Genomic DNA, 12097 nt, shown 5'->3' with positions numbered 1-12097 from the left:
AAATGAATCTCCAGGAGGTATGGCAATCTTTTCTTTGATACCTGCTCCTTCACACTCCCATTTCTGCCTCCCCATCCTGGTTTCTGAACTCATTTTGGAATGCAGGGCTGCAGGGCCAGTCTGGAATCTTGCAATGCCTTGTCAGTTAATACAGCAAAATCCTTTGTTATCAGAGCAGGAGACAGAATGACTGGATGATTAACTTCCTATAGTAGCGGTCTTTCCCAGTGAGTACGGCTGTGTCCATCTGATAGAGGGGCCACTATTTTACTTCTAATTTTTAAACTTTTGTATACTAAAATAATAACGTGTTAACATCATCTTAAATGCAAGCTGTGCAAACACATTCCTGACTATATTTCCTCTTGTCACGTTCTGTCCTAAACGAAACCCTAAGTTATTACAGCTCAACAGAAAAAGATTACAAGTATACACTACTTTCTGCAAACTTGGAATCATGATAATGGTTATCCTGATTATAAAAAACAACAGCTATAACAATTAATATTTATTCACTGCATACTAAGTGCCAGGCATTTCTCTAAGCACATTATGGTCATTTTATCCCTAACAAATCTGTGAAGTAGGTACTATTATTATTATTATTATTATTTTGAGATGGAGTTTCACTCGTGTTGCCCAGGCTGGAATGCAGTGGCGCGATCTTGGCTCACTGCAACCTGTCTCAGGGTTCAAGTGATTCTCCTGCCTCAGCCTCCCGAGTAGCTGGGATTACAGGTGCCTGCCACCATGCCCAGCTAATTTTTTACATTTTTAGTACAGAAGGGGTTTCATCATATTATCCAGGCTGGTCTTGAATTCCTGACCTCAGGTGATCCACCCACCTCGGCCTCCCAAAATGTTAGGATTACAGGCGTGAGCCACTGCCCCCAACCTGCTTTTATTTTTAATTGACACACAATTGTGCATATTTATGAGGAACAGTGTGATATTTTGATACATGTATACAATGTATAATGATCAATTTAGGGTAATTAGTGTATCCATCACCTTAAACACTTATTTTTTGTGTGTGTTGGGAACACTGAAAATCCACTTTCCTAGCTATTTGAAAATACACAACAAATTGTCAATTATAGTCAACGTACAGTGCTAGGGAACACTAGAACTTATTTCTCCAATTTAGCTGTAATTTTGTATCCACTAATCAACCTCTCGTTATTCCCCCTGTCCTCCCCTTTCCAGGCCCTAGTAACCACCATTCTACTTTCTACTTCTATGATATCAACATTTTTTAGCTTCCACATACGTCAGAATATGGTATTTGTGCCATTTTTGAGCACTCTGTAGTTTTATTTAATTAAACCTTGTCATTTTTTTTGTTTTTTGAGACAGAGTCTTGCTCTGTTGCCCAGGCTGGAGTGCAGTGTGGAGCAATCTTGGCTCACTGCAAACTTTGCCTCCCAGATTCAAGTAATTCTCATCCCTCGGCCTCCCAAGCAGCTGGGATTACAGAGGTGTGCCACCATTACCAGCTAATTTTTGTTTTTTAGTAGAGACAGGGTAGAGATGGGTAGAAACAGGGTAGAGACTGAGTAGAGAAGGGGTTTCTTTTTTTTTTTTTTTTTTTGAGGCGGAGTCTCGCTCTGTCGCCTGGACTGGAGTGCAGTGGCCGGATCTCAGCTCACTGCAAGCTCCGCCTCCCGGGTTTACGCCATTCTCCTGCCTCAGCCTCCTGAGTAGCTGGGACTATAGGCGCCCGCCACTTCGCCCGGCTAGTTTTTGTATTTTTAGTAGAGATGGGGTTTCACCGTGTTAGCCAGGATGGTCTCGATCTCCTGACCTCGTGATCCGCCCGTCTCGGCCTCCCAAAGTGCTGGGATTACAGGCTTGAGCCACCGCGCCCGGCCGAGAAGGGGTTTCATCACGTTGCCTAGGCTAGTCTTTAACTCCTAGCCTCAACTGATCCACCCATGTTGACTTCCCAAAATGCTGGGATTACAGTCGTGAGCCACCATATCCAAACACAAACCTTATACATCTTTTTTTTTTTCTTTGAGATAAAGTCTCACTCTGTTGCCCAGGCTGGAGTGCAGTGGTGCAATCTTGGCTCACTGCAACCTCCACCTCCCAGATTCAAGCAATTCTCCTACATTAGTCTCCTGAGTAGCTGGGGTTACAGGTGTGCATGACTGTGCCTTTTTAGTAGAGATGGCGTTTTGCCATGCTGGCCAGGCTGGTCTCAAACTCCTGACCTCAGATGATCTTCCCGCCTTGGCTTCCCAAAGTGCTGGGATTATAGGCATGAGCCACCATGCCTGGCCAAAAACCTCATACATCTTAATAGACACAGGTTGTTGTTGTTGTTCTTCAAACCAGTTTACTAAAGCGATACAGACTTTAAACAACCTGTGCATCAGAACCATCTGACCCTCATAATGCAAGAAATCCCCCCAGAAGGAAATCACCCAGGCTGTTCCGGGACCACCTTACTTGTTAATGTTGCTGCCTTCTTTCAGTCGCTCTCCTGCAGCTCCTGTTTTAGATACTCTTTCGCTACCCGCCAGGTCTACCAAGCTGACCTTACTGACTTTCTCCCCGGAGTTCTAGTTACAGGAAACAAGAGAGAGAAAAAAACTTATCAATAAAAACCACATGGATATCTACATACACGTTAGCACTATAATTGAGCAATCTATCCCACTCACATGGCAAATTTCTTAAGTTTTTAAACGGTCAGAAGAGTTATTTGCACTAGCAACTAATTTCATAGTTAAAATTTAAGTTGGCATGGAAATGTAGCATTTTTGTTTTGCAGAAAGTACACCCAGCTTTCTGGAATACAGTCAGAAAGCTGGAGATTTTAAATGCCTATGAGGAAATAGAAGGACATGATGATTTCTGCACATTCAGGTCAAATCCTTCTTCTTTTGAAAAAAAGTTTAGGCTAAAGGTTGTGGTGTCCTCTTTAATATCCCTCAAGGACTATGAAGCTGACTTGTTTCCATGGGAATTTCAGCATGGAAGGATATATATTAAAAGCTGTACGGTGATGCCATCACACTTGTTAGGGACTTTGCACAAGAAATACAATTATTTTTCTTTTTTGTTTTTGTAGAGTCCGGGTGTTGCTATATTGTATCAGATGGTCTTGAATTTCTGGCCTCAAGCAATCCTCCCGCCTCAGCCTCCCAAAATGCTGGAATGACAGGCATGAGCCACCGCACCAGGCCAAAATCCAATTTTTTAAAAAGTCAAATATAAAGGAAGACCTAACAAATTAAATGATGTAAGCAAAGTAGCTCACCTAGTAAGCAGAAGAGCCAACATAAAATTCTCAGCCACTGAACCCAACCGTGAAAGGCTTTACCTATATGGACACTTTCAGTTCTTCCACCCCCTTCAAAGGTTCTGCCTAATCCCTCACCCCAGACTGCAGGTCATAAAGTGTCTGTGTGATTATGATGTTGAACACAGCATGGGAGCGGCTGCTTTCTTCGTTCATGTTGGTAGCAGCTACCGTTCGAGACTTATTTCCCTCAGACATCAATGACTCAATATCCTAGGGGCAAAGCATAAGGAAAGACCATAAGCAAAAACACAAGAATGCAGTCCTGCACACCAGGTATATGTATTAATGATGATTCCTCTGATGCCTTTGTCACCACCCTTCCATAAAAACCTCCCTGCTGCTCCTACACTGAGCCTGGTTTGAGCTTCTACCTCACCCAGGGCTTTCTAATGTATGAAACGTTTCCCCTTATTCTTTCCATTTCCCAACTGTCTTCTTTCTCAGTTGAGTCCCTATTTTCTCCTTTTTGGGTTCCTGGGGTAGCTAATATTTACTGAGCACTCCGATAATCAATAATAGCAGTGACTTGATTTAACTCTCCTGTGCTTACCAACCCGCTGATGCCTGCCTGTCTGCCTCCCTCCTCCAACACTGTGGCTCCCTGATGGCAGGGTTTTTTCCTTATTCCACTTTGTACACTTGCTTCTAGAATGCCTAGAGCCTACGGGATCTTATGAAATATTTGCTGAATGAACTTTATTTTCTTGGTTTTGCATACAAGGACACTGAAGTTCATGGAGGTGAAGCAACTTTCCCCACATCCAGTAAGCGGTAGAACTGGGATGCAAATCAAGAGCACCCTGGCTCCTACTAGTAAGTGACAGGATAACATCAACACATACCTCAACCACACTGACCTAAGAACCAGGGACCTCAGCGGAGGGGCTGAGTTAGCACCTTTAGACCAAAAAGGTATCCATTCATGTCAGAATCTAAATGTTTTTAAAATGATCACTGTGCTCTTATTTCTGATTAGAGCAATTCTATATATATCTTGATTTAAATGGCTGGAGAGTCACTGCACAGATTAGTTTTAGCCGTACTAAATCTGGGGTGATAATGGGCCAGCCACATCCCACAAACAGCACAAAGTAAGTGCAGGGATTTGCTTGTTCCTTCATGCATTCACACATTCATTCACATTCTTTAGCAACAGAGACAGCAGTTTGCGTTACGAGATTTCCAAAGCAATCACTATAGAAATAGAAGCAGAATCCTGAGTTAGATCTTAACAAGGCATGTAAGTCAAAGAGTAAATAAAGTAAAGTCAATGGCAAGAGGAGTGATTCAGAAAAACAGGAGAGCAAGAAGTGACAGAAACCAAGGCAGGAGACCCTGCCAAAAAGAAAGGGCTGTACTAACTGCCAAATACTGTTCAGACTATCACATGCCTAGAAGGATGTCACTGGCATCATTGGGAGCACAGTTTTAACAGAGTAGTATTAGTGAAAATATGCAGCAACCTGAAAACATTGGGCTTTCTGGCCATACTGTAAAACCTTCACAACAAAGCAGCTTGAAGAGTGTGATTAAAAGCCTTTTTCCTCTCTGTTTGCAGTGTGCTGATACTGAGTTTCTGAGGCCCTGAGTAGTATCATTGGGCTATAAAGCATCCACATAAAATATACTCAGTATCACTTACATACTTGGATTTATAGTCAGCTTTTAATCACATTTTTTAAAAAATGACTTACCTCAAAACTAGTGACAGCTAGTTGAGATAAACCATCTACATATGGTCCCAAAACTTTATGTTCTCGAACTTTAAGAGACTGTCTATTCCTGTGGGAGGGAGGAAAAAGGAATAAATGAATCAGACCAAAGCTGGAAGCTTTTCTTTCTTTTTAAGTACACAGTAACTAAGATAACAATTTCAAAATAATTTTTTAAGGACTCCTCCCCCCAACAAATCTAAAAGCTACTTTATTTGGATTAGCAAAACAATGTTTCACATGAGAAATGTGTATTATGCTCTGATTTCTATTTAAAGTATGTTACTATTTTAAACATTCTATCTCTAGTCACAAACCTTACTGGGTCAGGCTGTCAGTTATACTTTAGGGAGGGTTGGGGGAAAAGTGAACCAAAAAACATGCCAGATCAAATTAACCTTTAGGCTATTTCATAAATAAGCATCTTCTCAGTGGATAATGTCTTAAAATTATATTTAGTTTTTGAGACAGGGTCTCACTCTGTCGCCCAGGCTAGAGTGCAGTAGTATGACCCGGGCTTACTATAGCCTCAACCTCCCACCCAGGTGATTCTCCCACCTCAGCCAACCATGCAGCTGGGACTACAGGCCCATGCCACTATGCTTGGCTAATTTTTATATTTTTTGTAGAGATGTGAGCTTCACTATTCTGCCCAAGCTGGTCCTAAACTTCTAGGCTCAAGCAATCCTCCACCCCCAGCCTCCCAAAATGCTGGGATTGCAGATGTGAGCCACCACAGCCTGGTCAAAATTTTCGAATTAGTAGTAAGCAATATTAAAATGTTTAAAGTTTACTTCAAGTCTGCATTGGTTTATGCTACTTCTATGCTTACACTTTTTTACACAGAAAGTGAGATTATAGTACAGAGTTTGTTTGTAATTATTGATGTTGTCCTATATTTAGAATTGGTTCTGCTAATGACAGTTTTAAAGCTCTTTTGAATTTTTAAATGATAAACCTGATTTGGAACCCATTTGAACAGTTTATCAAAAGACAATGGAGATTAAAAGCAAAGCTATGTATATACTGACCATATTGTGTATGCCATCTTATTCAGGGCATCGCATATTCATCATCTTTCAAATTAAGAGTCATTGCTTAGCATCAGCAATATATGGGAAGAAGAAGCTAAGAAGCATCACTGAATGCATCCCAAAGTCCTGGCATTGTTCTCTGAAGCGCTTTTCAGTTATACCGCTTAATTTCATAATATCCCTACAAAGTAGGCTTTACCACCTTTATTTTAAAGATGACGAATTCAATGTGACAATGAGCTACTTAGATGCACACGATCCAGTACACAGCTTACTCTGCTTGCCAGAGATTCTATAATGCTATTCAGCAGCAAGAAAAAGCAAACCCAGCATTGTATCAAGTGCCTGTGATGGTGTCCAATATCGGAAATTCTTGTACACTGCTGGTGGGAATGGAAATTGGTACAACCACTTTGGATAACAGTTTGTGCTACTGAATAAAATTGGAGATTCAATGTTTTGTGAGTTACAATTCCACCCCTAGATGTGTTACGTAGAAACTCCTGCACCCCATACACCAGGAGACCTGCAAAACAATGTTTTCAGAACAGCACTGTATTGATAAAAGCAGGAACCATACAAAAGACAGAGAAAGTGATGAATTATTGATATAATCACACAATGAAATGCTAGACAACAGTAAAAACGCATTAGCACTTCATATATAAGAATAAATGAATCATGGTGGAAGGAAAAATCACCAAAGAACACATATTGTGATGTCATACAAAGTTAAAAATTGTGCCAAATTATTTCCAAATGCTAAAGAAGAGGAAGAGAATGCTAAACACAAAATTCACAATAGTAGTTACCTTGGGGAGGGACAGAAAATGGATCCAAGAGGAACATATAGTGAGCTTCACAATTATTGGTCATGTTCCATTTATTTATTTATTTTATTTTAGCTAGAGTACTTTTGGCTAAGTCAGATGTTCCATTTATTAAGTCAATGTAGATAGGCAGTTGTTTTTATTACTCTTTACGCCTTACAGGTATTATAAATGTTCTTTTGTATGCATTAAATAGTTAACAGCTTCTTAAGATTAAATATAAACATTTTCTTTGATTAGGTCACTTCCTCGTCACTCATAATTTTGGTCAAAATGCACCAAAGTAGTAATAGTGGTTATTAATATTATTATTTTTTTGAGATGCAGTCTCACTCTATTGCCCAGGCTGGAATGCAATGGTACGATCTTGGCTCACTGCAACCTCTATCTCCTGGGTTCAAGCAATTCTCCTGCTTCAGCCACCTGAGTAGCTGGGATTACAGGTGCCCAGCACCACGCCCAGCTCATTTTTGTACTTTTAGTAGAGACAGTGTTTCACCATGTTGACCAGGCTGGTCTCGAACTCCTGACCTCAAGTGATCCACCCATCTCAGCCTCCCAAAATGTTGGGATTACAGGCATGAGCCACCACGCCTGGCCTTAGTGATTATTTTTGAATGGTGAGATTATAGGTCATTTTTACTTCTTACACTTTACCTATTTTTGAAATTTTCCATAAATAGACACTATTTTTAAATCAGTACAGTTTTTAAAAAAAATTTTTTTTGAGATTGAGTCTCCCTCTGTTCTCCAGGCCAGAGTGCGGTGGCATGATCTTAAATCATTGCAACCTCCGCCTCCTGGGTTCAAGTGATTCTCCCGCCTCAGCCTCCCAAGAAGCTGGGATTACAGACGTCCATCACCACACCCAGGTAATTTTTGTATTTTTAGTGGAGATGCGGTTTCTGTTGGTCAGACTGGTCTCAATCTCCTGACCTCACATGATCCGCCTACCTTGGCCTCCCAAAGTGCTGGGATTACAGGCATAAGCCACTGTACCCGGCTCTAAATTTTTTAATTGAAAAAAAGTAAATGGTCCCCCTGACTCTATGAATCAAATAAATACATTATTATTATTATTATTTTTTTTTTTTTTGAGACGGAGTCTCGCTCTGTAGCCCAGGCTGGAGTGCAGTGGCCGGATCTCAGCTCACTGCAAGCTCCGCCTCCCAGGTTTACACCATTCTCCTGCCTCAGCCTCCAGAGTAGCTGGGACTACAGGCGCCCGCCACCTCGCCCGGCTAATTTTTTTTATTTTTTAGTAGAGACGGGGTTTCACCGGGTTAGCCAGGATGGTCTCGATCTCCTGACCTCGTGATCCGCCCGTCTCGGCCTCCCAAAGTGCTGGGATTACAGGCTTGAGCCACCGCGCCCGGCCAAATAAATACATTTTTTAATCACCTAGTTAAAAAAATTCAGATCCCTGGGTTTCACCCTAGGTTTACTGAATCTAGTCTCTATGGGTGGGAATCAGGTAAGTGGATGCTTAAAACGTTCCCCACATGATTCCAACGCCCAGCCAGGTAAAGGAATTGCTTGCCTTGGCTGGAATGTTTCAATCCTTCAACCCTTTTACCTTTAACACAGAAGTGCTGCTTTCCAATGTAAATGGAAGAACTAATGAGTTATTCCTAACTCAATTTTTATGAATGGTTCATGGTGGCAAAAAAATAATACCAATAGTAAAAATATCTTTTCAAAGGGCATACATAGGCAACTTAGTACATTAATGTAGGATAAACACTGGGTATACCAACAGGCTTTGAGAAGCTGATGATTTCTCTGTAAATGAATGAAAACCAGTGTAGTCACCAAGAGCTTAAATATGTATATTCACTTCCAGTTTTAACTTTAGAATCATTTAAAATTATCTCCCCCTATTAACACACTTAATCTTGACCACTAACTTACCCTTTGGGGTCTAAAAGATCTCGAACTTTCTCATTATAAATTTCCATATAGGACACTTCGACTTTAAAGGTCTGTGACTCATTTTGCTCCAAAGAGATCCTTTTAAATAAAGCACAGCAGAGCCTTGGAATAAGGCCCAGCTGCTCAGCATGGCCCATCATGGAAAAGGATTTTCCCGAACCTGAAGAAGAAGCAAGCAAAAAGAGAACAGATAAAGGAGTAAGCAAAATGCAATGCTTCAGCCATAAAAGGTTTCCCCATATACTGGCCAAGGTAACAGAGCAGAAAAGTGGCCAACTTAGCCTCAAACCCTGTTGCTCAGGCTGGAGTGCAGTGGTGTGATCATGGCTCACTACAGTCTCAAACTCCTGGGCTCAAGCCATCCTTCCACTTCAGTCTCCCGAGAACCTGGGGCTAAAGGTGTGCCACCATGCTGGGCTAATGTTGTTAGTTTTTGTAAAGACGGGTCTTACTAAGATGCGCAGGCTGGTCTCAAACTCCTGGGCTCAAGAAATCCTCCCACCCCAGCCTCACCAAGTGCTGGGATTCTAGGCATGATCCATCACATCTGGACTATAAAAGCAACTTCTTACCTGTCTGTCCATATGCAAAAATACACGCATTATACCCCTGAAAGGCTTTTTCAAGAATTCCTTCCCCAAGGCACTTGAAAACCACTTCTTGACCTAAAAAACAAGCCAAAAATTAAAAACTAATAAAAAGAATAATTTTTCTTGACCTATTTGTATTAATAACAATATTATGTCAATTCAAAAAAATGTTAAAAGTGTACAGAATGCCTACTAAGTACAGGGCTGTGTATTAAAGTTTGATACATGCAATTTCATCCACACTTCTAAACTACAGGCCAGTACCCTGGATACACTGTTTCCCTCTAAGACATTTCTCTAAATATTAAAGTTTTCTTTCCATTGTGAGTGGACCATATGGAAGCATCATTCAAATTTGGTGGTTTTTTCTTATGACTGAGCATCTACAATGTCATTAAATATGAATTGCCTTATCTCCCCAGCTAGATTCTGAACTGCCACTGAACAAGACCATGTTATACTCACCTCAGTATCCCCCTCAACACCTAGCTTAGTGTTTTGTAAATGCCAAGTGCTGAAAAACCGTTAGTTGCTGAGGATGGATTGACAGGTTCAGCTGCTGTTTGTAGATTCACAGCACCCGTCACCTGTGTCCTCACAGGGGGAGTGGGGGACAAGATCTCTTTCGTGAATCTCTCTGTATCTCCTGGGGGGACTGTGTCATGTACTACATTATGGCAGAGCGGGGCTGAAGAGTAAATGTGTGACAATCTGTTTTAAACACATAAAAGGACAGCATTTGCTACCCTTTGAATTTGATGATTTTCTAATATTCATTCTGCATCACTAAGACAATGAGACTTATATTCTCCTTCCTGTCCTCTTACAGTCCTTAGAATACTCACTCTGTAGCATTTGCAAAAACTACTAGTTTAAGCACCTGTTTCCTCCACTGGAATGAGAGCTCCCTGATGCCCAAAACTGTAACCTGCTTATCTTCATAATCCTAGAGCCTAGTACAAAATGCTTAATAAATGTTGAAATAATGAGTCAATTTAACGTTTTTATCTTACATGATAGTTCCTTTTACATTTGAAAATAATGTAACACAACATAAGCTTTTGGTTTTATGTTTTTCTTTTATGGAAATTCAGATCTGATTTTAGGAGTCTGTTACTATACTATGATATATGATGATTGCAGGATGAGACTCTTAAAAGTGTTTCGACACAAAACGAGATAGTATTTGTGATATGGTTTAGTTCAGTGTCCCCACCCAAATCTCATCTCGAATTGTAATCCCCACGTGTCAAGGTTGGGACCTGGTGGGAGGTGATTGGATCATGGGGGCGGTTTCTCCTATGCTGTTCTCATGATAATGAGTTCTCACAAGATCTGATGGTTTAAAAGTGTGTGGCTTCCTCTGAGTTCTTTTCTCTCTCTCTGTCTCTCGCTGCCATTTAAGACACGCCTTCCTTGATGTGCCTTGCTTCCCCTTCACCTTCCACCATGATTCTAAGTTTCCCGAGGCCTCCCCAGTCATGTGGAACTGTGAGTCAATTAAACCTCCTTTCTTTACAAGTTACCCTGCCTATGTAGTTCTTTGTAGCAGTGTGAAAACAGACTAATACAATTTGCAACCATTAGGCTGGCAAAAAATAAAATTCTGACAACATGAGATATTGCTGCATATGGTGGGAGAATGAATGAATACAGACATTCTGAAGGAAAACTTGACAGCATCTGTAAAAGGGAATATGCCTACACTGTCTGACCCACTGTGAAGCGTCTATTCTAGAGATACATTCCTGAAAAGGGCCCTGTGAAGGATGTTCATGGCGGTGTTATTCATAATACTGTAAATGGGAATCAAGTTAAATGCCCGTAAGTATGAAAGTAAGTAAAGTGTGACTGTTTTATATGATGGAATATACTACATAACATTTTTTTAAAAACAATAAATCCCCAACATTCACATCTATGTGTAAATAATGCTCGAATTAAAGAACACTGTTGAGTGAAAAAAAAGCCATGTTCAGAACTCTACGTAAAATGTAAAACCTTATGTCAAATAGTGGGTGTGTGCGCACGCTGGTGTGTGTGCAAGAGAGAGATCTACGAATGCTAAAGTGTAAAAAATCGATTGAAAAAATATACCAAATTTATATAACTTTATTTCTCTATTGCTAACTTCTACCATCTAGCATAGATGTTTGGTAACTTCGTTGATGGAATATGCGGATTTTTTAAAATGGGTGTAATCAGAAGAATCTTGTCTAAACACCCAGGTCTGTTGTGAAGAGTACCTTAAGATCCGTATGCAAATACGTATATATTCAGAGAAGAATAAGGTATAATCAAAATTATTATCGGCTTCACAAATTGCTTTTATGTTATAGTCAAGTATGATAGCCTTGTGCTCACGAAGAAAATACCTGACCACTCTGGTGTGTGATCTTTCATATACATTAATATTTATTTCTCATATGTTTTCTCAAAGGACCTTCCTTATTCCACAGATGTTCCCAAGCCCCGTGCTAAAAGGCAGGCCTTAAATCTGGAGCCAAGCCCTATATCAGAGAAGACCCAGAATTAAATTCAGCCTCTACCCAGGCTTATTAGAATTGCTTGTGGTCCTCAGCCAGACCCAAGTGCCATTTGAAGGCATTCTAAAAGCAATACATTCTTGGCACAAGCAGCTGAATGGAGCAATCCTGTTTGATTTTCCACACTGGTTAACCAGCCC

General features: G+C 40.6%; 1 protein-coding gene across 7 annotated transcripts in view; it reads right to left on the bottom strand.

Moving 5' to 3' along the window:
- Positions 1-12097, bottom strand: part of KIF13A (kinesin family member 13A) — a 234687-nt gene that overhangs the window by 91084 nt on the left and 131506 nt on the right. For all 7 annotated transcript variants that reach the window (XM_010352723.2, XM_010352715.2, XM_010352719.2 and 4 more), the window contains exons 5-9: positions 9394-9486; positions 8801-8981; positions 5008-5095; positions 3389-3523; positions 2455-2567 (exon numbers count right to left, since the gene is read on the bottom strand). In XM_010352723.2, the coding sequence (XP_010351025.1) occupies positions 2455-2567; positions 3389-3523; positions 5008-5095; positions 8801-8981; positions 9394-9486 (610 nt within the window). The remainder of the gene's footprint in view (positions 1-2454; positions 2568-3388; positions 3524-5007; positions 5096-8800; positions 8982-9393; positions 9487-12097) is intronic.

Source organism: Rhinopithecus roxellana, chromosome 4 (genome assembly GCF_007565055.1).
Source record: "Rhinopithecus roxellana isolate Shanxi Qingling chromosome 4, ASM756505v1, whole genome shotgun sequence".
Lineage (NCBI taxonomy): Eukaryota > Metazoa > Chordata > Mammalia > Primates > Cercopithecidae > Rhinopithecus > Rhinopithecus roxellana.
This window is presented reverse-complemented; position numbering and strand designations above follow the sequence as displayed.